This window comes from Aulonocara stuartgranti (genome assembly GCF_965226115.1).
Source record: "Aulonocara stuartgranti genome assembly, chromosome: 17".
NCBI classification, from domain to species: Eukaryota; Metazoa; Chordata; class Actinopteri; order Cichliformes; family Cichlidae; genus Aulonocara; species Aulonocara stuartgranti.
Genome location: NC_138953.1, coordinates 16,780,865 through 16,807,752, shown reverse-complemented (window position 1 = coordinate 16,807,752; position 26,888 = coordinate 16,780,865). Strand labels below are relative to the sequence as shown.

At 39.9% G+C, this 26,888-nt stretch overlaps 1 protein-coding gene and 2 long non-coding RNA genes across 23 annotated transcripts in view; 1 reads left to right on the top strand and 2 right to left on the bottom strand.

The window, feature by feature from the left end:
* Positions 1–12: 12 nt before the first annotated feature.
* LOC309693084 (piwi-like protein 1) lies at positions 13–4,457 on the top strand (the record flags this gene model as incomplete). Its single annotated transcript, XM_082512061.1, is given in 10 exon segments — positions 13–238; positions 404–476; positions 716–916; positions 1,268–1,371; positions 1,598–1,668; positions 1,753–1,811; positions 1,815–1,906; positions 2,194–2,319; positions 2,444–2,591; positions 4,314–4,457. Coding segments are annotated over 10 exon segments (1,167 nt in total). The 5' UTR covers positions 13–89.
* Positions 4,458–6,891: 2,434 nt separating this feature from the next.
* LOC309692968 lies at positions 6,892–9,593 on the bottom strand. Of its 4 annotated transcripts, XR_014272543.1 has the most exons (6): positions 9,325–9,537; positions 8,982–9,109; positions 8,473–8,566; positions 7,960–8,336; positions 7,857–7,885; positions 7,679–7,699 (listed from the first exon to the last, which is right to left on the bottom strand). It is a non-coding gene; the product is annotated as an uncharacterized lncRNA (long non-coding RNA). The 4 variants fall into 4 exon arrangements; XR_014272540.1 differs by having other exon boundaries at positions 6,892–8,336; positions 9,325–9,414; positions 9,501–9,593; XR_014272542.1 differs by having other exon boundaries at positions 6,892–7,885.
* A 4,549-nt stretch (positions 9,594–14,142) lies between these two features.
* Positions 14,143–26,888, bottom strand: part of LOC309692729 — a 62,379-nt gene continuing 49,633 nt past the window's right edge. For 13 of the 18 annotated variants that reach the window (XR_014272409.1, XR_014272410.1, XR_014272411.1 and 10 more), the window contains 5 exons: positions 25,591–25,635; positions 22,547–25,329; positions 16,780–21,641; positions 14,585–14,629; positions 14,143–14,323 (listed from right to left, as the gene is read on the bottom strand). This is a non-coding gene — a long non-coding RNA (uncharacterized lncRNA). Of the gene's footprint in view, positions 14,403–14,584; positions 14,630–16,779; positions 21,642–22,546; positions 25,409–25,590; positions 25,636–26,888 lie in introns of those variants that run through there. The other 5 variants (XR_014272417.1, XR_014272416.1, XR_014272413.1 and 2 more) reach the window with 5 other exon arrangements.

Genomic DNA, 26,888 nt, shown 5'->3' with positions numbered 1-26,888 from the left:
CAGATACATTTAAGGGCTCATTTAATATGTTTAATATAATTATCACATAGTATGACTACAACCCCTGGGCCGCTGACTGGGCCAAAGAGATGCGTGGATTAGCTGTGATAAGCGCTCCTCCCTTGAACAACTGGCTCCTCTTTCACACCCGTCGTAACGGCAATGAAGCCAGTTCTCTTCTACAGACCCTCAGCAGAGTCTCAGGCCCACTGGGAATCGCCATGGGAAAACCTGTCATGTGAGTTGAGCATTTTTAAGTATTTCTGCAACACTTTTTTTTTTATCACAATGGACTGTCATGTATGTAAAGTGAAATTTTTGACTGTAACACTTGTAGGTTTTTTTTTTTCTTGTCTTGTCTTTTAATTCACAAACGTTATCATGCATCCTTGTTTTTCTATAGGATACAGTATGAAGATCATCAGGAGTCTCTCCTCACAGCCCTGCGGCACAGTGTCGGACCCCAGATAGAGATGGTTGGTGATGTGTGAAGTGCACACACTTGTACATTTACTTTTCAGTTTTCAGGTCTAAAATGTTTTTTTATGAACCACATTTGCATTTAAATGCTCGAATTGTAGCCATTTTTTTATAACTGACAGAAACTGCAGGTCAGTGTATTGTAGTTATGTCACAATGCATTTTTGTCATCAGGGATCTTAATTTTGACGTTTCCCAAAGCGGTACCAGACCTCAGGGTGTTTCTGTTTGTTAGGTGGTGGTAGTCCTCCCCAACAACAGGAAGGATAAGTATGACAGCGTTAAGAAGTTCCTTTGTGTGGACTGCCCCACTCCCAGCCAGTGTGTGGTGGCCCGTACCCTCAGCCGACCTCAGGCACTCATGACTATAGCTACAAAGATTGCGCTGCAGATGGCTTGCAAGATGGGAGGGGAACTCTGGAGTGTGGAAATCCCTGTAAGTCCCACACAAACTAAATACTTCAGATGTCAGAGATTAAAGTTTAAGGTGTTTTGGAAAGCAAAGAGTAGTAACTTTTGAATTGATTAAACTTTCTGGTGCTTTAGATGAGAATGTATTTTTTTTTCTCCTTTCATCCAAAACTGGTTTGATTGGGTTCACAATGCCTCTGACTGTCCTTGGGATGACTTCTTAAAAATAGATCCCCAGTTTGATCTCTGGAGGTGCAGAAATCATCTATGGTTCTGTAGCTGTCCAACATTAAGAAAAAGAAAGAAAATCTGCTAAGTCATACATCCGGAGCTACCTGCTGTGGCAACCCCTTGTGATATTGTCATGTTTGTGCAGCTCAAACAGCTGATGATCGTGGGCATCGACTGCTACCATGACACCGCTGCTGGGAAAAGGTCTATTGGTGCTCTAGTGGCCAGTCTCAACCAAAGCATGAGCAGGTTGGTTTCTGTAACTGAGGTGGGAATTCACACTGGGAGCAGTGCAATGCTCTCGGTTATGTTCAACATGTGCAAACAAGGCCTCACTTGGCGTTTTGTGTGTGTGTGTGTGTGTGTGTGTGTGTGTGTGTGTGTGTGTGTGTGTGTGTGTGTGTGTGTGTGTGTGTGTGTGGTTTCCCAGCCTTTAAATGCAATAGTACAGTTAATGATTCAAATGTTTTTCAAGGTGGCTCTCAAAGTGTGTGCTGCAACACAAAGGTCAGGAGATCATGGATGAGCTGAAGAAGACTTTGAGTGGCAAGTTTCTTTTGTCATTTCAAAAACTTTTACTTTTAAATACACAGAGGATCTCAGAAACTGTCTTAACACTTTGTTTTCCAGCTGCCCTGAAAGAGTATTTGAGGTTCAATGGCTGTCTGCCTTCACGCATCATCGTTTACTGAGACGGAGTGGGGGATGGGCAGTTGCACAGTGTGGTGAACTATGAGGTTCAGCAGATCATGGACTCCATCAAGTCAGTGGGGCAAGACTACAAGTGAGTCTTTACATCTCCAACGGTTATGGTGTTTTTTAAATCTCTAAAAACCGTTGCCCTCAGAGGCAGTTAAATTTGCACTGTGGGGTTATTGATAATACAAATGGTCATACATGATTCCTTCCTTTGATTTGAGAATTGTAAGGACAGTAAAGTAAAATGACTGGTTGGAACATGGACGTTTTTGTAGTGCTGTTAGTATTTATTCCTGAGCATCTAAAGAACAAAGTTGAGATTATTTAGTAGAAGTGTCAGGTTTTCCCAGAGCCTCTGTCTTTTTGTTGTAGCCCAAAGCTGAGTGTGGTGGTGGTGAAGAAGCGCATAAGCAGCAGGTTTTTCGCCCACATAAATGGCAAGGTGTCCAATCCTCCTCCTGGCACCATCGTTGACGCAGAGGTCACCCGGCCAGAGTGGTACGTCTTGTTTTGAGGGGGGCGGGGTTTTTGTTGTTTTTTTGTTTTTAGCTGTTAACGGTCTTTTGATATTTACATAGGAGCAGTTGTATTGTGACAGTACTGTTGCACGTTTGTTTTCTAGGTATGACTTCTATATTGTGAGCCAGGCTGTTCGCAGTGAGAGTGTCTCACCAACCCACTACAATGTCGTGTATGACACCAGTGGACTCAAGCCAGATCACATGCAGCGGCTCACCTACAAGCTCTGCCACATGTACTACAACTGGCAGGTAGGCTGGCATCAGAGTGACCTTTTTGAGTAGAAATCTTTCTACACTGAAAATGTTGTCTTCATCTAAACTGGTCATAATCAGGCGTCTTTCTCCTCAGTGTTTTTAAGGAGTTTTCATTAAATGATGAAGTTTTTGAATGATCGACTCTAATTTAAAAATTTACAAAGCAATACAATTTAATTTTAATGGAGGGAGAATATCAGTCAAAAATCAATGAGTGATATAATTATTTGATCCCCTACAACCCAGCCAGAATTCTGACTCAAATTGGCAAATTACAATCAATGAGTTCAAGAGTGTCTAATTATAAAGCACACCTGTCTACAGAATCAATTTCTTCAATTAATTATATTTTTCAGTAATTGAAAAAGAGCTGTCAAAGGACAAACAGGGAATGGGATGTAAGAAGGTGACAATTACTGGTGCAATTATCTGGAAATATAAAATGACCATCAGTTGCCCTCGGTTTGGAGCTCCACATACGATCTTTGCTCATGGGGTGCACAAGAAAGGTGGTCATCAGCACAAAACTACATGCCAGGAGCGTGTTAGAGATCTGAAGGCAGCTGGGACTACGGACACCAGGAAGGCACATGGCACACCCATCTTAAGTTCGCCAGTGAACAACTAAATGATTTAGAGAAGGCTTTGAAAGTGCTGCGGTCAGATGAAACCAAAATTGAGCTCTTTGGCATCAGCTCAACCCGCTGTATTTGTAGGACAAGAAATGCAGAGTATTGCCAAAGAACATGATCTCTGCAGTCAAACATGAAGGTGGAAACTTTGTACTTTGGAGGTGTTTTTCCGATAAGAGCACAGAAGACTAAAGGTGGGTCCGAATTAGGGCTGCCACAAACAATTATTTTGATAGTCGACTAGTCACCGATTATTTTTGCGATTAGTCGACTAATCAGATCATGCATCCATTGGACGTAAAACGTACCGCTTATTGCACCAGCAGCATCTGCTCTTATATAACTATCATTAGGCTTCCTCTTCTTCAAGGTTTAACGGCAGCTGGCATCCTTGTACATGCAGTGCTGCCATCTTCTGCTTCAGTCCGTTATTACACCCTTAAATACTACTACTTATTCCTGCGTCTTTTGGGATCTTACAAAGCTTCAAACGACACATCAACTATTAAATTAGTCGTCGACGATTTTGATAGTCGACTAATCGTGGCAGCCCTAGTCCGAATCAGTCTTCCAGCATGATGATGACCTAAAACATACCGGCCAAAGAAGTAGTACATTAGGGTCATTGAGTGGTCTATTCAGTTTCCAGACCTCAATTGTATAGAAAACCTGTGGAGGGAGCTTAAGCTTTGAGTTCCCAAGTGGCAACTGAGAAACCTAAAGGACTTAGTTTCTGTAAAAAGGACCGGGCCAAAATCACTCCAGAGATGTGTGCAAACCTGGTGACAGACTATACGGCTGTACTGGCCAAGAGTTCCTTCACAAAGTACCCACTTGTGTTTTACTTGTGTATCAAATACTTTTTTTCACTCAGTGACATGTGAATCCATTCATAACTCTGATATAATGTTTTTTTTTCTGTATTTGTTAAAATAAAACTGCCATTAAAAATTAGACTTCATTTCTGTGTAAGTGAGCAAACGTATAAATTCAGCAGGGATCAAATAATTTTCCCCGACTGTGTAAATGTCACTGACTTTGGCATTGTGTTGGTCATGCCTGATTGTTTTTCTTTGTGCTTTAGGGGATCATCAGAGTGCCTGCTCCCTGCCAGTACGCCCACAAGTTGGCTTTCCTTGTGGGTCAGAGCATCCACAAAGAGCCCAATATGAAACTGGATGACCAGCTTTTCTACCTTTTAACCCTTGTATGGTGTTCGGGTCTGTGAGACCCGTTTTCAGTTTTTTTTTGAAAAGAAAAATTAAACAATTTATTTTTTCAACCTGAAATTCATTGGCTTTGGCTTATTTTCTGTGAAGAACATAAACTAATTTTCAATGACCTCATACTGTACCTCCCCCCACACATTTACATTACATACAAGGTGTTCGGGTCCACTGGACCCAGGTCTAATAAAAGTGTTGAAAGTGTAGGTCCTGTGTTCCCACACTCTGTCTTCCTCCTTTCTGGTGCTGCTGATAGTGTTTTCTTCCCCTCCTGCTCCCGCACAAAGTTGCAACATTGTTGTCTGCTCTTACATTCCCACACATTTTACCCTCTTTCTTGAGGGATCCAAATTTTATTTTCTCATACCCTGTCCCACCTGCAAATTAGGGGCATAATACTATAAATAAGACTTTGCCAGTGTGGTTCTTTATCACAACTGATCAAGATGGCAAAAGATTATCTGCTGCGAGGGCCATCCAATTGATTTTGGAAGAGAGAGGGGCTTCGGATGATGATGTTGACAAAGAGGTTTCAGAATATTTCACATTTCTGAAAATTCAGAGTCTGACAGTGACTTTGAAGAAGAGGATGAGGTTGAGCACCATTTAGTAACAAAACGAAGACGAGTACCCCATCTGCTGCCAGCTCCAGGACCAGAACAAGCCCACCAGACGGCAAGTGAAGAAATATGGATGTCAATAACTGGTGAAATTGAATGGTCTTCTTGCCCAAGAAATGAGCCACCCTGCAGAGCTGCTACTGGCCAGGGCCAACGGCTGACAGTTACTCATGTGCAGGACATCAAGTCTTCATTTGAGCTTTTCATCCCAGATTCCATCCAGAAAATTATTCTGGATTGCAGTAATCTAGAAGGAAGGTGTGTTTTTGGAGAGAGGTGGAAGGAGATGGACCAAATTCCTCCAAGAACCCCAAAGGCCTACTTTGGGGTTCTTATCCTTGCAGGAGTTTTCAGGTCCAAAGGGGAATCCACAGAATCCCTGTGGGATGCAGAAACCGGCAAGAACCTTTCCGTGCATCAATGTCTCTGGAAAACTTCCACAAAATTTCCAGGATTATCCGTTTTGATAACCGAGACGACAGACCAGCTCGACGGCAGAGAGACAAGCTAGCTGCCATCAGGACAGTGTGGGATAAGTGTGTGCACCACCTCCCCCTGTTTTACAACCCTGGGCCTAATGTCACTATTGATGAGCAGCTGATCCCATTTAGTTGTGAAACATATTGCTTCACGTGTAAATGTGTTGTGTCTTTCCACTCACTCCACTTGATTATAACTGATTTATTTTTTTATAACATTTTATAAAAAACAAAAAAACAAAAAACGAGAAGCACATTAATTCATAAATGTGATCTAACAAAGGGAAAGGGAAAAAATTAACCGTCTTTGCTGTTCATATGGCTTGTAATTGGGATGAAGTAAACATCTGTTGAGTAATTTAACATAAAATTGTTTGATAGTGTTAATTTGGAAAGCCAAAACTCTAGCGGGTCCACCAGACCCATGAACACTGGCTGAGTAACAAAAATATGAAGACCACACAAGGGTTAAATCTGTTGGACCCATAAACAATATTCAAAAATTGTCTTTCCATTAAATGCAAATTCTTTTTTTTCAACTGCTTGAACTATGTTATTTTAAAATTGACAGTAGAGCAGAAGTCACTGCATCATTTCATCATCAACACGAACCTGAAAAAAGCTGTCTGATATATAGATAAAATAATAACAAACAAACAAACATACAGATATCACTAAACAAAACACCTTATCTTGGTTTTCTAGGTGTTGCTGATGGTGACATAGGAAACTTCAGGATCCACCTAAACAATGAAGAGAAAAACATGCTGACTCCTCAGTAATATCCATCCACTTATCCTTTTCAGTGTCGCGGGGGGTGCTGGAGCCTATCCCAGCTGTCATAAGGCGAGAGGCGGGGTACACCCTGGACAGGTCGCCAGTCTGTCGCAGGGCCAACACACAGAGACAGACAACCATTCACGCTCACATTCACTCCTGCATTCACACCTATGGGCAATTTAGATTTTTCAATTGACCTATACCTTTACAAGTGCTTGTATGAATGGGTGAATGAGGCATGTTGTTTACAGTGCTTTGACTACTCTGGGAGAGTAGAAAATTGCTATATAAGAATCAGTCCATTTACCAATAAAAAAAAACACTGCAAAACACACAAAACAAAATAGAAATAAGAAAAATGGTAACAGACATAGGAAAAAAAAACGTAAATAGGAAAAACGAAAACAGAAATAGGAAAAAACAGATTTCCAAAAGCAAAGGGGAGTGTTTCTGGGGAGACAATAACCCGACGGACCAGTTGCAGGAACCCAAAACATGCTAGGTGTGTTTTATCATGACTCATATAATACTGATGATGGATTTTTACCACTCATCTTTTCTTTCCTCACAAAACCGATAAATCCTCCACTTCTTTTAAGTGTCTCCCAGCGCAATTCTTAGCATATTTTGGTTCCTGCAACTGGTCCGTCAGGTTATTGTCTCCCCAGAAACACTTTGTGCTTTTGCAAATCTTTTTTTTTCCTATTTCCGTTGTCGTTTTTCCTCTTTTCGTTGTGTTTTGTGTGCTTTTGCAGCATTTTTCTTATTGCTGGTGTTGTCTTAAGTTGCAGTGGCCTCTCAGGGCCACCGTACAACTGAGTTCCTAGTCTCCACGATGGCCTAATCTCCTCATGTGTATTTAAAGCCCCAGTTTGCTTCTGTTCTTTGTTATGTTCTATGTTCCTTAGAGGCTAGTTTGTGAGTTCCAGGTTTTTAGTGTTGCCTGAATTATTTTGTGTTTTGCATTTTGGCCTGCTAAGGTCAGCAATAAAGCTGCTTTTTGAGTTTAACATGGATTTGAGTTCTGCACTTGGATCCTACTTTGCCAACAGTTATCCTTGAAAATATGTCTCACTGTAATGCAACATAAACAACTCTTCATTCATCACTTTAATTTCTCAGAAATGATGTCTCAAGATATTGCATTTGTGTTTTGACCTCTTACTTCAGGTTTTACGATTCATGGTGTGGTCTACTGATTTTATTTTTGGCCTAACTTTCTTATCTTTTGGATGCTTTTTCAGTTAGTGTCATGCATTTACAATTTTTTAGAGAATAAGAAGAAGTGTTTTTAACTCTGGGTGTAGTGGGAGATCTCACCGAGTTCTAATTGGTTTGAGTCTCCGCAGGGTTTGAACTCAGTCCCTGAAAAACAGACAATAGTGCGGCTACATCTAGTGGAAAACCATTTCTATGAAGGCAGTTTAGTTCTTGTTAACACTCCCTCAAAGATGAGCGGTTTATTTAATTGTCTTTTTAGTGGCAGATATAGGAATATTTAATTATATGTTTCAAAACTCACAGGATTTTCACTCTTCTGCATTTTGTTTCCTGGAAAGACAAAAACAGTCAACTCTAACATTCATAGAACAACTTACAAATGTTGTATCTGTAAATGTTCTCACCTTTCATTCTTTTCCTTATGATGAGACACACAGCTGTTATCAGCAGTGCGACCAAACCAATAGCTCCATCGATGTACCACAAAATAGCTGCGATAAAGCAGACAAAACAAATTTGAAACATTTTTGCATGTTAATGTTTGAAAAACTTTTCACACCATTTCACAGCCATGATAGTCAAGTGAACAATGTTTCCTGCCAAAACCACACCATCATATCAAATGTTACATCTTATGTTTCCTATAGGATAGGTAAGTGATTTTCTGTCATCAAAATGTAAATAATATTCATTAGGAAAAAAGATGTAAACTAAAGTATGAACTCTCCTTTTGTGCTGCTTTCAGTTTTTCTCGCTGGTTCCTTTGTTGTGTTTGCTTCAGCTGAATAAATGACAAAACCAAACCAAAAAGTGTGTCATTATTTCACAAGTTGTTAATGAAAAAAAAAGATCTTAAAAATTTAAAATCTATCAAACTAATATTTGAGGTCATCTTAAACAGTTGATCGTGAGCTCACCTGTTTCCTCACCTGAGGGCTGAGGGCTGAAGGTAAATGGCTGCACTCTTCCTGTGTGTATCAGTCACCTCACACTTCACTGTGTTGTATCCTGCTGAGTAAATAGGGTAATACTTTATAACAGAGAGAGAACATTTCACCTCAATAATCAATCTGTCTGGTTTAGTTGTGGCCTTTTCACCGATCTGTCAAAGTTTGATCAGCTGTGCTGTTAGTTTCTTGAAATAAAAAAACATTTAGTACCATCACAGTTATTATGGTCATCACATTTAGACGAGGCTGAATGACATCATCAACAATCTTCATTGAAGAAAACCAATAAAAAAACATTAGAATACAGCACTTTTTACAATAAGAGTGAAAATCAATTTAGAAACAACTTTATAAACATGCTTCCCTAAAACAGCAGATCATGCTCAGCTGTCTTATTCATGTTATTGGTAAGTGATTGTAATAATATTGATACGATTATTATTTCACTGCTATAAAAATGTTTCCTGTATTCTTACCTACAATCTGAATCATCAGCATCAGACATAAAAACATTTGAATCCATCTGAATTCATCCATTCTGCTTCTCTGTCTCACTTCGTTCTTGTTCTCAGTCTCAACTGTCACAGTCTCTGAACTGATGACCCTTGATGAATACATTTAAATATTAGACAAAGATGACACAAATAAACACAAAATGCAATTCCTAAATGAAGTTGTTTATTATTAAGAGGGAAAAAACCTATATGGCCCTGTGTTAGACCAAGTTAAATGTGCGACAGTGTCAAAGTGCTATATACAAGGGTGCAGGGATCAGGTCTCCAGGGAATCTGCAGGGAAAAGCAGGGGGAACACACTCACTCTCCTTCTGTCTCTCTTGGCGTCTCACCAGTCTCTCACTCCTCTCTCGTACCAGAATTTCTGTAAGGAACAAGGGCAGGTCCAGGGTGTCTGTACACAGGGAAACGACGTGTTAGCACAAGATTCAAAATCCAAGAGAACTAGATTACTAGTGTCCTAGCCAGGACTTCACTAACATGAGTCAAGCAACAATCCAGCAAAGAGCAGTCTAACTTCTTCCCGTAAGTAGAGGCCGGTTAATGAGACGCAGGTGTTCACCATCTCCCAGGTATGTAGGCCAAAGGCGGGAGCCCACAATGGCCTCCGCCCAGGCGATAGAGGGAGAGAAAAGGAGAGAAAAACAATACCAAAGCCCACTTGTAGCAGAATATTTCTCAGGCAGACAGTGACACTATAGTTTTTAAACATAACAAAAATCAGACGACGACTGGTTTGATTTAACTGTGGTGATGTTTAGATTGCTCGAGTTGAAAAACGTGTTGCCGTCCAGTTTGTGTGAAGTCAGCATTACAAAGAAAATGCAACAACCTATTAACAAAAAGTCCTTATATTTACTGTGATAGTTGACCTGCTGCACTCTTGGTCTTAAAGCAATTAGTGTTGTTTTAAGCTTTAGAAAATGAGAAACAGTAATGTTAAATATGTATCACAATGGAGTGGACTTTGAGAGATAATTTTATCTACTCTGCAGCACAAGCTGAAAAACCAAGGCAGGATCCATGAAGCTGAAACACGTCAGCAGAAGGAGGAAAAGGTGGTGAGGCAGGAAAAAGAGACTAAGAAGGTACCTCAGACCACCAGGGTGGAGAGAGACTCATGGTTGAATTATGAGGTACAGTAAGCCTGAAAAGACAGGAGTGCTTCAGCTCGCTGTGTCGTTGTCAAAGAATGACAAAGAAAGAATCTAGTTGTCGTCCTGCAGAGGCAGCCCTCTCCGCCCATCCCAACCTTGCAGAAAAAGCTGGCAAATCTTGCGCCATCTAGGCCCTCCTCTGTTTTTAGCCAGCGCTCGTCTAGAACTCTGAGTAACTCACTGCAAATTTTTTCACATTTTGCCCTGTATGACAACTCTATAAAAAAAAAAAAAATTGCATTCACAGAATTGCTCAGTGTCAGCACCAAACCACCCACCACCCAATGAAATTCCCAGCCAGCAGGGTAAGATTTGTGCAAATTATAAACCTTTATTTTCCCGATCCCTGCCCCGCCTTCAGTCCCCTGTTGTGCTTCAGATGATCAACAGGAAGTGTTCAGAGTGCTGTCAGCCTTACGTTGGTGTCTGAGGAAAGAGCGGTGACAACTGGAGGTTCAGATGGGTTGCACAGATTCACACGAGACCCACTACAATCTGGTAAACAGGTATTGCAGTCAGGCACCACTGAACAGCAGGGTAATGTGTGCAGGCATAAGATGCCAGAACAACAGGGATTTCTATCTTTTGTGCCAGGCTTAGAATCAGTCATTTCGAGATGCTGCTGTGTTGAATTTAACCCAGTTAACCCCCAGATGTGGTGAGGCAAAGACACTGAAAGAAATCTCCGTCCCGGATCATCCGTGGATCGGGTTTCCTCCTGAGGCGTGAGCACCGATAAGCAGAGTTTTGTATCAGATTCAAAATTATTCAAAGTAACAATCAGGTATGCCATTCAGCTGGGTTAGTTACGACGTCGGGAGCAGCTGGGAGAACAAAACGACACAGAGACTGCACGGGTTGCTTTCCCAAAATCAACTCAAAGTTTATTCTTTTGTGCAGGGTTTTTATAGGCAGAAGGGTTCGTGTGTTTTCAAGTTACAACCATATAAGGAAGTTCCCCCTAGCTCTGAAAGGGGCCTTCTATAATCTCAATATATCTTTGACAGGTCCATTAAACACTAGACAGTTAGAATCCTTTAGGGATATAAGTTTACACATGGTAGAATACTGCATGTAGTCATTTACACTAGGAAATGTTTAACCATATATGCCTAAAGGCACATAATCAATTGTATGTGAGCTTTAGCAGGCTGTAAGCCTGAGGTGCACTGAGGAATGCACTTTGTCCTATTATACCACGGCAGGATCAACGCAGCCATGCCTGTTCCAGTTTAAGTGCCTTCTTTACATATAGATGAACTGTTGGGTTTTCCAAACCAGCAGGCCAAAGGAAGTGCCCGTGGGGTCACAGAAAGAGGAAATGAAGTTTAAACAAAAGGCATTGCAGAAACAGGGTCCTTTGTATAATATCATCAAAAACAATATCCTGTAAATGCTAACCGTAGTGCTAAAATTCACAACAGTTACGATACTAACTCTGGGCTGTTAACGCGTGATCTTAATTTGATATTCGTAGTGAAGAATGTATTCAGTACAATGTTTTACAAGACATTTATTCATCTGTGCTTGTATTCAAGTTTACAGCAAATCATCTGAGAAATGCCTTTGAACTGGTGCCTGTTTCTGGGCTTTTCTTTTGACACAAACTGCTCACAAAGAAGGACGAATGCTTTAGGGAACAAAAGCTTTGGAATGTATTCTGCAAGTACAGGTCAAACGTAATAGCCTCATTGTTTTATAGCAATGCTGAATTAACTTATGTCACTGCAGGACAGTGCAGCCAGTGGGGCTAATTGTTATAGTCACTGTGCACGACAAGAAAGCATTTGACATGGTGAACTGCTGCCACGGTTTTAGAGAGACGTCTGTTTGTAATTAGAAGTAGTTGTTCTGTTTAATTTGGGGTTTTTCTCCTTTGCTTCTGCGTAGAAGACGACCAATCTGCACATCGAGAAGCTGTCCTGTCTTCAGCTAGGAGTCCTTCTCCAGCTGCTGCACATGCTAACAGGCAAAACATCAGGGAGTAATACAAGCTTTTAATGCTTATGTGAACCACAGGCGTGCTTATAATGTGTCAACCTGCAGTGAGACTGTAAAAGCAAAATCTTTCTTGATTTAATTTTCATTGCACAAATAATAACAGATTCAGGAATGTATTCAAGGAAGAGACTGGCAAAGAAAGAGTGGGATAGTCAGGGAGCTGAAGGAAGGAGTACTAAAAGGCTAGGTGCACAGCAAAGAGAGCGGTGTCACTGGCACAGGAAAAGGCTTGTAGTGAGTTGTATGTGAGGCTGGACACTAAGGAGAAAATGATTTTTAATGAATGGCAAGGCACATAAATTGTCCTGGAAGAGAGTAATCAAGTATAGAGATGGAAATGTGCTAATGTGAAGAATGTGTGTTGAGAAGAGAGAAGGAGTACTTTGGATGAAAATTGAATTAGAGAAGGAAGTGAGGCAACTCTGAAGAGGATGGAGACGGGAGGCATAGAGAGGGTAGGAGTGAAGGCTATGATAAGGTGCGAAGAGAGTAACTGTGGTGCTGGATTTGTGGATGTAGTGAAGGTGGACATGCAGGGGGTTGGTGTGACTGAGGAGGATGCTAGAAATAGAGAGATGGAGGCGGATGATCCACTGTAGCGACCTCTAAAGGGAGCAGCCGAAAGAAGAAGAAGCACAAATAATTCTAATCATGCTTTTCTTTTATTCTCAGTACTAAGCTATGTAAAGGAAGTCAAGGTTGTTTCCTCCTACAATCACTTTGTAGATGGTTTAGACTTGTTTAGATTGGTGTTCTGTCTCCCTTTATCCAAACTAAAACTTTGATGGGGGTTTTTTTTATCTTCACTGAACACTTTTTTGCTTTGTGTTTATTATTGTGCTACTGCAAGTATTTCATATATTAGTCAGTTGATTGTTACTGTAGGGCAGCTCTAGGACAATCCCTGATGTGATGTAGCTTGCTTTTATCCAGCAGATACGACATCTCATGAGGAGGTTCGAACCCTGTACCCTGACCTTCCCACTGGCGCACAAAGTCTGGACATCCAGCAGCAGGCCCTTCTACGTGAACAACAGCACAACAGTTTCTATTTCTTTTAATATTAGAAGTCAGTTATTCATTAATGAATACAAATGGTGACTGAAGTTATTTAGACAGGACATTAAACAATAAACTTCCAATAAATTATGAACAATGTGTGACTGAATGTGTTCAGTGAAAGACTTTGAAAATATCGCAGCATAAAACCAGTGTAAAAGTATTCAGACTACTTTTGGGGGTATTTATTTGATGATGCAACCAGAAAATGTGCAGGTTGTGAGTTTAACATTTTCAACACTGGAGAAGAAGTACATGTACACAGACTAGCTAATGACAAACATTTTTTTTAAATTAACCTTTATTTAAACAGGTTGTTCATTTTTCTGAGCTTATCTGGTGTCTAGTTTTGGTGGCAGTAGCATAAGCAGAGAAGACCCAGACCTTACTCTCCCGAGCCAGCTCCTCCATTATTTGGGGGACACTGAGGCATTCTCTGCTGAGTGCTGTGATCTCCCCAACATGTCCTGGGTGTGTCCTGTCTGTCCTGGTGGGACATGCCTGGAACATCTCACCCAGGAGGCGCTCAAGAGGCACCCTTGTCAGATGCCTGAACCTCCTCAACTGGCTCGTTTAGATGTAGAGGAGTAGCAGTTAACTCATGCAAACCACATTTCTCCAGGCCAGTCCTAATCAGCTTACTCAGTATCACTAGATCCAATGCTGCTCCTCCAGCAGAGCACACAAAAGTAGGAGAGACCGGAGATGCCATGGCTTAGTTAGGAGACTGTTTGCTTCAAGGCCACTAGAAGGTGCTGCCATAAAACTACAATAAATGAATTGACCTTTTGACCTGCTCACACTCTTTTATGCAAAACCCTGCTGATGTTACGCACACACACACACATAAAGAGATTCTAGGTCTGACCAACCGTCTCCGCCGTGGGCAAAAAGATGACAGTCAATAAAATTCTAAAATTTTATTTATAAACACAATGAATAATAGTTAAAAGTCCAGTGTCCCATTTAGGTACAAAGTAAAAACACACAGTCCAAGGCCAGAGCCAGCTATGCCACAAAGCCAGTTGCACTCCACACGTTGTTCACTTCAACAGGGGTAGCAATTGTCCTCTGAGACCCACCACCCTGTAAGTAGAAAGCCAGTGATCACTCCATCCTCTGCAACTCAGCTACTTTCAGGCTACAGCATATAATAGGCCCTAGCCTGCACAGAGCGACAAAATAAGACAATTCACTATATAATTCACAGCCCATCCATCCCAAACATATCAGATCATTAGCGGTTTTGTCACATTACATACCTGCACTGAGAGACAAAATAAGACTAATGACGCTAAATTTAATTACGGGTCATGGACAGCCTTCATAAATGCTCATATTACTCACCCACACTGAATTCCAGCACAGGTTCATCTGGGTCCTGACTATTTCCTGCAAAATAACACAAACGTCATCAGAACATTAAGTCAGAGAAACAACATTTGGAGCTTTTGTACATGATAAATTATACTGCAGTAGTAAAACAAAGTCAAGCAGCAGTACATTTATTAAAATCACCTTCAGCTGTAATATTTAAACTGATTTAGTGTCAATTTAGATTATGTTTAGATTAAAATGAAACTAGTACCCTTGTAATGTCTTTTTAAATTAGAGGTAAATATTTGTATATTTTTTTACATAATATAATTATATTTACTGGATTTTCTCTCTATTGTAGTTTAGTATTATAGTTATTACTTGTTTTTTATTGACTTGTCTTGTTTTTACAATGATTTGCTTTGACTGCAGCCTTTAAAGAAAAGACTATCTGTTCAGTAACTATCCATCAGACTGGGTCCATGTTACCAGCCAAATGGGTAATAATTAAAGTAAGTTTTGAATTACGTATATTTGGGTGTTTAGGTGACACTTTTGCAAAAAAATATATATATAATTAGGTTTAAAAGAACTAAACATGTATGTATTTAAAAACAATAAGTGTGTTAGAATTACTACAGCAACAGGTTGTAGCTCACTGTACTGTTTTTGAGCACAACTTTGGCGCTTTTGCCTCATTTTTAAATCAGTGATCCCAGTAGCACAGTCTAAGCAGAGACCTCAGTGCTTGGCAAACAATCAATAGAATCAATATAATTATTAAAAAGAAACAAAATAAATGCCAACCATATAAAAAACATAAACTTAAAGAAAAAACTAAACTTGATTTTATGTCTTTAGGCTATTGTTAACAGCAAGCATGAGGTTAGTGCATATGTATTATTATTGGAAAGATTACTGCAAAGAAAAAAAAAGTTGAACCAGGAGGGGGCGATATTGCTCTTCTTACAATGAGTTACATGCAGGCTATTACTTACCGTGTCACTCACATTTATTTCACAAATTAGCTGAACCCACTTAATTCGATTTAATTGTATTTATGCAGAGCTGAATCACAACAACATTCTCCTCGAGGTGGTATAGATTGTAAGGTAGAAAGTCTACAATTAAAAAGAAAAAACCTCAATACAGTGGGAAGGAACAACTCACTTTTAACAGGAAGCACCCTCTGGCAGAACCACGGTCAGGGAGCAAACTATCAAACTACGAGGTCTTTAAAATAAGATGATTATTCAAGACCTCATGTGTGATGGGAAGGATTCTGAATTTGATGCTGGACCCACAAATCATAAAAGAGAAACACTAACTCACACACACCAGAAAGTGCCAAGAATTATAATTATATGTAATTTAGTTTTGCGTTCCTTTATAATGCTTTCAACTATACAAATAAGACACTTGGGGGCGCCTGAGCCTTGTAGACACAACAAATATTGAACAAACCTCATGCGCCCTGTTGTTGACAAAACGATAAAAATGAATGTGTCTTATTTAGGTCATTTCTGTAGTTACAGAAAATCATTTGAATTCATTTTTCCTTAAATTATTTTAACCCTTATTTGATGCTATTGAAATTGGTCTGTTGCCTCAGGGCAACAACGGCAATAAGGGTTCCACAGTGTCACAGTTTTCTGCATATAGTCGATTAATAAATGTTGAGAAAACAACTAATCGATTCAATTTTTTTATTTGAACAAGTATCAAATTGATTTTCACAGAAGCGTTCAATGGAACAAATACATAAATGGTAAGCTGACTGCTTTTTATATAGGGTTTTTGTATTTTGCTCGTGCATTAAAAAGCGCTTTATACAACATGCCTCATTCACCTATTCACCCAAACATTATTACAAGCACCTTTTCTACAATTAAGCTAAACATGCATAAAATGTTAGCAGTGGAGATTTGGCACCTGAAAGGACCCCCTTTGATCCACTCCTAGTTTGAGTCTATTTACATTTAAATACTGATACTTCAATTTTGCCTTGGTTTGAGCTCCATAAAGCAGGCAAACCAGAATTAATCACAGAAGGCAAAAACACTGAAACTACGTTTTAAGCTGCGAGCCAAACAAACCAAAGGTAACCGTGTTTTGAAAAGAGCTATGAAGAGAAACAGACAGACTACTGTAATTTCTCAATAAAATGTCGCTTATTATCGCTCACTCTCAAGAACAAAAACGTGAGTAATTTTCCAGTAGCTCACCATATTTGGGATCTTCTAACATCCACACTTCATGTTTAAACGGTGGTGCGGAGGCGGTGTACCGTCGCAGGCCGGATGTAGCATTCAGCGCGGTGTGCCTTTTTTTCAGTTGCTAAGCAACAGATTTGTCCCGCCCCTTTCGTTATGACGAGCCGGGCCAGTCCTTTGACTGGTGACGTTACAATGAAACCGACCTTATATATAGACCTGGCTGTTCAGTTGAAACGCATTCACACAGCGGGACAGCAGCGCTTTAAACGTTCAAACACGGAGTTTAACACAAAACAACATTTTAGACATAAAAAACAAAAAAGTGAAATGGCAAGCTCAAACTGTAACACAATGACAAATGATGAAACAGTTCAGACCAATCGGGATAATTCTACAGTACATGCTTTGGTATCCCTCTTGGATAACTTGTTAAGTAGTTTTTCGAAAAAGCAGTTGGACGCGCTTACCTCAGGCTATCCGGATTGCTTCACCGCTAAGCGGCTTGCAGGTTTTTTAAAGGACGTAATGGACCTGTGTGCACAGTCACTAGCAGTATCACCACTGAGGTCTTCCCAGAACTCCCCTGTACATGAAAACTGTTCTGTCCACACCACCACTGGCAAAACGGTTTTGTCACCTGTGAAATTTTTGGACGATTCTGCTGAGCAGGAGTTTGATACAGCACAGAATATAGATGCTAACAGCCAAGAAACAGCTAACACAGAAGAACGCTGTCAAAATGCTGACCAACACAGTGCTGCAAAAGCAGAAAACAATCCAATTCCAGATCCCCAGCAGCAGAAATCCTGTGTTGAACATGAAGCCAGCATCCCACCGTTAACAAACATAAGTCAAACGGAGTCATATAAAAAGATACAGAATCACAGATCTTCTGTAGACTGTGAGCCACCTGAAAACACCTTAGACTTTGAAAGATGGTTAGAGACATTAATTCAGGCTGTGCTTTCAAAGCTTGGTAAACTTTTAAAGTGCCCTCATTCTCACCAAAAACGTTTGTTGGATCTACTCTTGGACAAATTCAAGGGGATGGATTTGCATTTAGACCGAAAAGTGCAGAATTATTTTGACTGCATTGCTAATGCCATTTTCACTGATATTTGTGACCAATTATATAATTGGTCACTAATATCATTGGAAATGGGGAGGAGTGGGGAGGAGGATTCAATGAATTTAATGGGAGAACCAATATTTAATATCATAACTACTTCAGTATTCCAAGAACACCTGTTGGCAGTAACAATTATCGATAGACTGGAATCATATGAAAAGAAAGAAAGATGCAGACTTTCAGTGGAAATCTTTGTGGAAGGACTGATTTCCCAGGTTGCAAAAACATCAGACACAGTCTTCAGCATTGAAAATGCTGAAGCTATCTCCAACCGGCTTACCATGAAAATCTGGACTGAAATCAGGGCAGAATACAACAAAATCCCCCCAGAGAAGTTCAAGAAACTCAGCGAGAGGGTTTTCAAATCCCTCTGTAAAAGATGGAAGCATGTAGCGGTTATTGTGACATCCTGGCAATTAAACGTCCAAGATCTTGATGAAGATATTGTTAAAACTTTCAAAAGAAAGATATTCCCAGAACCAAGTTGGATATCTAAGTGCTTTTCATCGGTGCGTGCATTTTTTGGGAGGTTTAAGGGAGGAAACAAAGTTTCCCCTTTATAGTGACATCGTGATATCAACAGCAAGATATTTTCTAAAACTCACTGGACACTTTAAATTAGCTAGTTTTACATTTAGATCAGATCAAGTCATTTTTGAAATCCCCAGGAATGGTCGCGGCAGATGGCCACCCCACCCTGAGCCTGGTTCTGTCGAAGGTTTCTTCCTCTTAAAAGGGAGTTTTTCCTTCCCACTGTCGCCTCGTGCTTGCTCAGAGGGGTTTGTTCTTTTGGGGTTTTCTTTTTAATACTGTAAGTTGTTACCTTACAGTGTGAAGCACCTTGAAAACACCATTGTTTCCTTTGGTGCTATACAGATTGAAGTGACTTGCACTGACAACATAACTAAGCTGGGACTTTAATTTAACATCAATAAAATTATAAAAATATTACATCTTGATTTCTGCTTGTTTTCATTGTCTGTGACTTAATGAATACAAATGTGTAATTTAACAGATTTTTTCTTTATGTTAGTCTGACCGGTGATTCCACGTTGGCCTTAGGTGTTGGCGCGGATACGCTGCAGCCCCTGAGCCATTAATGGCCCAGCACACTACAGTAAAAACAAAACAACAGCCATCTCTCCAACTAGGAAAGGAAAATAATAAACTGCCTCCTTGGAGGCAACCTGACTCAAAACAGTTGCAGTCCAACTCAGACCGACTGCAATCACTCTCAGGCAGATTGATGAAGATCTGCAAATAACTGTTGTCTAATTTATAAACGCAGACAGATTGCCAACACGTCTGTTTACAATAGAGGACTGTACTTACATGGTTGCAAACTGGTTGTTGTCTTGCTTATATGAAAACATTGCTTTGGAGCAATGAAACTCAAACACATTCATTTTTAAAATGCCTCAAAATGAAATTTTGAAATATTTGGCTTTATGCTTTGAAAGTGCCGTTGTGAGTGGGAGTGTGAAATCCTTACTTGATGTGTTCCCTTTGCCTTTACTGTTTTCAGTTTTATTTGTCATATGCAAGTTAGCACAGGGTCAACATTGCAATGAAATGTGTTTGACGAGCAGCAGTCACTCAGCAGCATGGTACAGTAGAAATATAATAAAATATAATAAAATAAAAAATAGAAAAATAGTAAAGAGCAAAATATTAGAGAGACGTGGTAAAAGAGAAAAGATGACTAAATATATATGTATCTATAAATATAAATATATGTACACTAGTGATTAAATAAGAAAATCTTGAAAAGAAATATGACGGGAGGCCAAATGGGATGTTGCACAGGAATGAGCAGCAGAAAATTACAGTATTACTCAGACTTTTAATAGTCATATTGTCAGTTTTGGCCGACGGTCATGGGTCACTTCCACTAAAATAGCACGAGACTGGAGTAAAATGTACTTTATTAATGAGAACACATGGTGATACAGCAAAGAATCCAACCCTTCTGAAAAGCAAATGGCTTCCTGTTATACTCTACCTGATTCAGGTGAGCATCTGGAATAGACCAAGTCTGGGGGTCAGCAAACCAAAGGAAAACAAAACCCTCCCCATAAGAAAACCACTACAATATAACCAAGATATAACACATCATAGACATATGAAGATTTGGAACAAGTCCTATAAATAATTCCATAACATATAAACTTCAGTCTCTTCTATATACATTAAAACAGCGGTCCCCAACCTTTTTTGCGCCACGGACCGGTTTATGCCCGACAATATTTTCACGGACCGGCCTTTAAGGTGTCACAGATAAATACAACAAAATAAAACTAGTACCGGTACCGGAAAAAAAGAAGATTTATTCATAACACATGTGAAAGACCCAGGAAAACAGAGTTAACGATAAAAACGATAACAAAATAACGATAAAAAACGATAAAAACTCTGAAAACCATACATTTCACACCCGAGCCTCATCTCTCGACCAAACGACGGTCCGTGGCCCAGCGGTTGGGGACCGCTGCATTAAAACACCTTAACCACACAGTTAGGTTTCAGCCCTCGCTGACTCAGAACAAAGTAAGACAATCAGAGTTCGATTGGTTTTTACTTGTGCAGGGGAAGCCTGGTCAGATTCTCAGAGTTGCAAGCTCTACACCCAAACTCAGACAACTCCAACTCCAGCCTTTTATTGAATGAAAACAGTTACACAACTGCCCATTGTAAACCCCATATGTTGTGTGGTAAAAGCTAAGGCACTGTGTGTGTGTGTGTGTATGTGTGTCTGTATACGTGACTTCCTGGTTACAAACGTTTTAACCGCATCTCTAGTCATAAAAGGGCATCTCCCCTCAACCTCGTATATGGCTTAACCTCTTTAACAGTCCACCATTTACATGGTGAGCCCATACTGTAAAGGGCAGGAAGTGAACATTCCTTACCAAATAAGGAAACCAGAATCTTACATAGATTGTGCCTGCAGTTGAAAACTATAGCTAGTAACATCCCCAACATCCTACATGTGGGGGAGGAACAGAAAAATATCTGAACATACAGTTCAAGACAAGGTCCAAGCACAATAATGACAACTTTTAACAAAATCACTCCAACACACACTCCCCTAGCCTGGCACATTGGTTTGCTCCAGGAGCTCATAAGCAGGTGATTGAGCTGCTTTTACTCTTTATAAAGTGAGTACTGTTAACACTTCTCTTTTTACATATACAACTAATTTAGGTTACAGACAAATGATTAAATGTGAACAGCTCTAACACGGGTTCTTTTCCTGACACAGGTAGGATGGCCAGTCCCCCTGTCTCTTCACCTTTCACGAGTCACTTAAATAACAACCCAAAAAACCTAATAAAGATCACAATCAACCAGTGTGTGTTTTTCTTCATTATGGTTTTTAAATACAAATCAGTCAGTCAATTAATAAAAATACAAGTAAGGGTAATGGAACCCCTGGTCTCCATTACACACATAAATACCATAAAGACACTAAGTCGTAGAGCTCTGAACTCCTTGCTTTTATGATATTTACACTTCTTCTTGGCCTTCTCCTTCACTCTGAGTCACTCCAGGATAAACGCATCAGCTCAGACATTCAATAATTAAAATATGTGTAGGTGACCGTTTGGCAGAAGACGATGTCGAGGCGGTACTGCAGTGACACGTCCGTGGCTATTGTCGGGGAGGTGTCCTGCATCAGCAGGAAGTCCATAGACTTCTTGGCTTTGTTGCTCATCATGGCTCTGTAGTCCGTGGGCGTGGCCTGCAAAAAGTGTAAATAAACCATCAGAGACCAAACACAATTATGCCTTCCAACCACTAGTTTAGACAACATCTTGCAAAGAGTGTGTATTTCAGAGTGCAGTTGTTTTTAAATTTGACAGAAACAGAAAAAAAGATGGAACAGAAGGACAACAGGGAAAGCAGAAGCACCGACACACTGAAATCTTTTAGGGTCAAGCTCCAGAACTAGCCACAAATCCTGCTGGAAAGAACCTAAAAATACTTAAAAATACTTGCAGAGATCTAATGGAGCCGTTAACTCAAAAGCCTGGTGTCAGGCATGTTCTTTAATAAATAAGAAACGAGCTGATATGTTACAGACCCCAGTCTTTACGTAAAGAAAACGCTGACATTTAGAGCGGTCTCGCAGCAGATTTTAAAACAGTGACACTGATTTGTGGGGTTTTTGTGCACAGATTTGAACCTTTTTGTTTTATCCATGTCCTTGAACACAGCTTGTGACTTGGGCGCTTTCATATGTACCGATTCATTTAGGTTTGTGCACTGAGGCCAGATTTAGGTATTAAAAACGAGTCAGTCATAACACTTCTTACATTAGTTAAAAAGCTGAGCTTACACTAAACCAACATTTAAATTTCCCCTTGTGGGACTAATAAAGGTATATCATATCATATCATTACTACAGTATTGCTGCAATATTGTAAAGACAAAGATGACACACGGACCAGACATAAAACACTGAACACTTTTTAAAGAAGAGTCATTTAAGAATTCAACTGCTTGAACTATGTTATTTTAAAATTGACAGTAGAGCAGAAGTCACTGCATCATTTCATCATCAACACGAACCTGAAAAAAGCTGTCTGATATATAGATAAAATAATAACAAACAAACAAACATACAGATATCACTAAACAAAACACCTTATCTTGGTTTTCTAGGTGTTGCTGATGGTGACATAGGAAACTTCAGGATCCACCTAAACAATGAAGAGAAAAACATGCTGACTCCTCAGTAATATCCATCCACTTATCCTTTTCAGTGTCGCGGGGGGTGCTGGAGCCTATCCCAGCTGTCATAAGGCGAGAGGCGGGGTACACCCTGGACAGGTCGCCAGTCTGTCGCAGGGCCAACACACAGAGACAGACAACCATTCACGCTCACATTCACTCCTGCATTCACACCTATGGGCAATTTAGATTTTTCAATTCACCTATACCTTTAGACGTGCTTGTATGAATGGGTGAATGAGGCATGTTGTTTACAGTGCTTTGACTACTCTGGGAGAGTAGAAAATTGCTATATAAGAATCAGTCCATTTACCAATAAAAAAAACACTGCAAAACACACAAAACAAAATAGAAATAAGAAAAATGGTAACAGACATAGGAAAAAAAACGTAAATAGGAAAAACGAAAACAGAAATAGGAAAAAACAGATTTCCAAAAGCAAAGGGGAGTGTTTCTGGGGAGACAATAACCCGACGGACCAGTTGCAGGAACCCAAAACATGCTAGGTGTGTTTTATCATGACTCATATAATACTGATGATGAATTTTTAGGCTAATAGTTAGGCTAACACATATACCACTCATCTTTTCTTTCCTCACAAAACCGATAAATCCTCCACTTCTTTTAAGTGTCTCCCAGCGCAATTCTTAGCATATTTTGGTTCCTGCAACTGGTCCGTCAGGTTATTGTCTCCCCAGAAACACTTTGTGCTTTTGCAAATCTTTTTTTTTCCTATTTCCGCTGTCGTTTTTCCTCTTTTCGTTGTGTTTTGTGTGCTTTTGCAGCATTTTTCTTATTGCTGGTGTTGTCTTAAGTTGCAGTGGCCTCTCAGGGCCACCGTACAACACATGTTCTCCCCGTGTTTGCGTGGGTTCTCTCCGGGTACTCCGGCTTCCTCCCACCGTCCAAAGACATGCAGCTTGTGGGGATAGGTTAATTGGATAATCTAGATTGCCACTAGGTGTGAGTGTGAATGGTTGTCTGTGTCTCAATGTGTTAGCCCTGCGACAGACTGGCGACCTGTCCAGGGTGTACCCTGCCTCTCGCCCTATGACAGCTGGGATAGGCTCCAGCACCCCCCGCGACCCTGAAAAGGATAAGCGGAAGTGAATGGATGGATGGATGTTTCAAAACTCACAGGATTTTCACTCTTCTGCATTTTGTTTCCTGGAAAGACAAAAACAGTCAACTCTAACATTCATAGAACAACTTACAAATGTTGTATCTGTAAATGTTCTCACCTTTCATTCTTTTCCTTATGATGAGACACACAGCTCTTATCAGCAGTGCGACCAAACCAATAGCTCCATCGATGTACCACGAAACTAAAACTTTGATGGGGTTTTTTTTATCTTCACTAAACACTTTTTTGCTTTGTGTTTATTATTGTGCTACTGCAAGTATTTCATATATTAGTCAGTTGATTGTTACTGTAGGGCAGCTCTAGGACAATCCCTGATGTGATGTAGCTTGCTTTTATCCAGCAGATACGACATCTCATGAGGAGGTTCGAACCCTGTACCCTGACCTTCCCACTGACGCACAAAGTCTGCACATCCAGAAGCAGGCCCTTCTACGTGAACAACAGCACAACAGTTTCTATTTCTTTTAATATTAGAAGTCAGTTATTCATTAATGAATACAAATGGTGACTGAAGTTATTTAGACAGGACATTAAACAATAAACTTCCAATAAATTATGAACAATGTGTGACTGAATGTGTTCAGTGAAAGACTTTGAAAATATCGCAGCATAAAACCAGTGTAAAAGTATTCAGACTACTTTTGGGGGTATTTATTTGATGATGCAACCAGAAAATGTGCAGGTTGTGAGTTTAACATTTTCAACACTGGAGAAGAAGTACATGTACACAGACTAGCTAATGACAAACATTTTTTTTAAATTAACCTTTATTTAAACAGGTTGTTCATTTTTCTGAGCTTATCTGGTGTCTAGTTTTGGTGGCAGTAGCATAAGCAGAGAAGACCCAGACCTTACTCTCCCGAGCCAGCTCCTCCATTATTTGGGGGACACTGAGGCATTCTCTGCTGAGTGCTGTGATCTCCCCAACATGTCCTGGGTGTGTCCTGTCTGTCCTGGTGGGACATGCCTGGAACATCTCACCCAGGAGGCGCTCAAGAGGCACCCTTGTCAGATGCCTGAACCTCCTCAACTGGCTCGTTTAGATGTAGAGGAGTAGCAGTTAACTCATGCAAACCACATTTCTCCAGGCCAGTCCTAATCAGCTTACTCAGTATCACTAGATCCAATGCTGCTCCTCCAGCAGAGCACACAAAAGTAGGAGAGACCGGAGATGCCATGGCTTAGTTAGGAGACTGTTTGCTTCAAGGCCACTAGAAGGTGCTGCCATAAAACTACAATAAATGAATTGACCTTTTGACCTGCTCACACTCTTTTATGCAAAACCCTGCTGATGTTACGCACACACACACACATAAAGAGATTCTAGGTCTGACCAACCGTCTCCGCCGTGGGCAAAAAGATGACAGTCAATAAAATTCTAAAATTTTATTTATAAACACAATGAATAATAGTTAAAAGTCCAGTGTCCCATTTAGGTACAAAGTAAAAACACACAGTCCAAGGCCAGAGCCAGCTATGCCACAAAGCCAGTTGCACTCCACACGTTGTTCACTTCAACAGGGGTAGCAATTGTCCTCTGAGACCCACCACCCTGTAAGTAGAAAGCCAGTGATCACTCCATCCTCTGCAACTCAGCTACTTTCAGGCTACAGCATATAATAGGCCCTAGCCTGCACAGAGCGACAAAATAAGACAATTCACTATATAATTCACAGCCCATCCATCCCAAACATATCAGATCATTAGCGGTTTTGTCACATTACATACCTGCACTGAGAGACAAAATAAGACTAATGACGCTAAATTTAATTACGGGTCATGGACAGCCTTCATAAATGCTCATATTACTCACCCACACTGAATTCCAGCACAGGTTCATCTGGGTCCTGACTATTTCCTGCAAAATAACACAAACGTCATCAGAACATTAAGTCAGAGAAACAACATTTGGAGCTTTTGTACATGATAAATTATACTGCAGTAGTAAAACAAAGTCAAGCAGCAGTACATTTATTAAAATCACCTTCAGCTGTAATATTTAAACTGATTTAGTGTCAATTTAGATTATGTTTAGATTAAAATGAAACTAGTACCCTTGTAATGTCTTTTTAAATTAGAGGTAAATATTTGTATATTTTTTTACATAATATAATTATATTTACTGGATTTTCTCTCTATTGTAGTTTAGTATTATAGTTATTACTTGTTTTTTATTGACTTGTCTTGTTTTTACAATGATTTGCTTTGACTGCAGCCTTTAAAGAAAAGACTATCTGTTCAGTAACTATCCATCAGACTGGGTCCATGTTACCAGCCAAATGGGTAATAATTAAAGTAAGTTTTGAATTACGTATATTTGGGTGTTTAGGTGACACTTTTGCAAAAAAAAATATATATAATTAGGTTTAAAAGAACTAAACATGTATGTATTTAAAAACAATAAGTGTGTTAGAATTACTACAGCAACAGGTTGTAGCTCACTGTACTGTTTTTGAGCACAACTTTGGCGCTTTTGCCTCATTTTTAAATCAGTGATCCCAGTAGCACAGTCTAAGCAGAGACCTCAGTGCTTGGCAAACAATCAATAGAATCAATATAATTATTAAAAAGAAACAAAATAAATGCCAACCATATAAAAAACATAAACTTAAAGAAAAAACTAAACTTGATTTTATGTCTTTAGGCTATTGTTAACAGCAAGCATGAGGTTAGTGCATATGTATTATTATTGGAAAGATTACTGCAAAGAAAAAAAAAGTTGAACCAGGAGGGGGCGATATTGCTCTTCTTACAATGAGTTACATGCAGGCTATTACTTACCGTGTCACTCACATTTATTTCACAAATTAGCTGAACCCACTTAATTCGATTTAATTGTATTTATGCAGAGCTGAATCACAACAACATTCTCCTCGAGGTGGTATAGATTGTAAGGTAGAAAGTCTACAATTAAAAAGAAAAAACCTCAATACAGTGGGAAGGAACAACTCACTTTTAACAGGAAGCACCCTCTGGCAGAACCACGGTCAGGGAGCAAACTATCAAACTACGAGGTCTTTAAAATAAGATGATTATTCAAGACCTCATGTGTGATGGGAAGGATTCTGAATTTGATGCTGGACCCACAAATCATAAAAGAGAAACACTAAC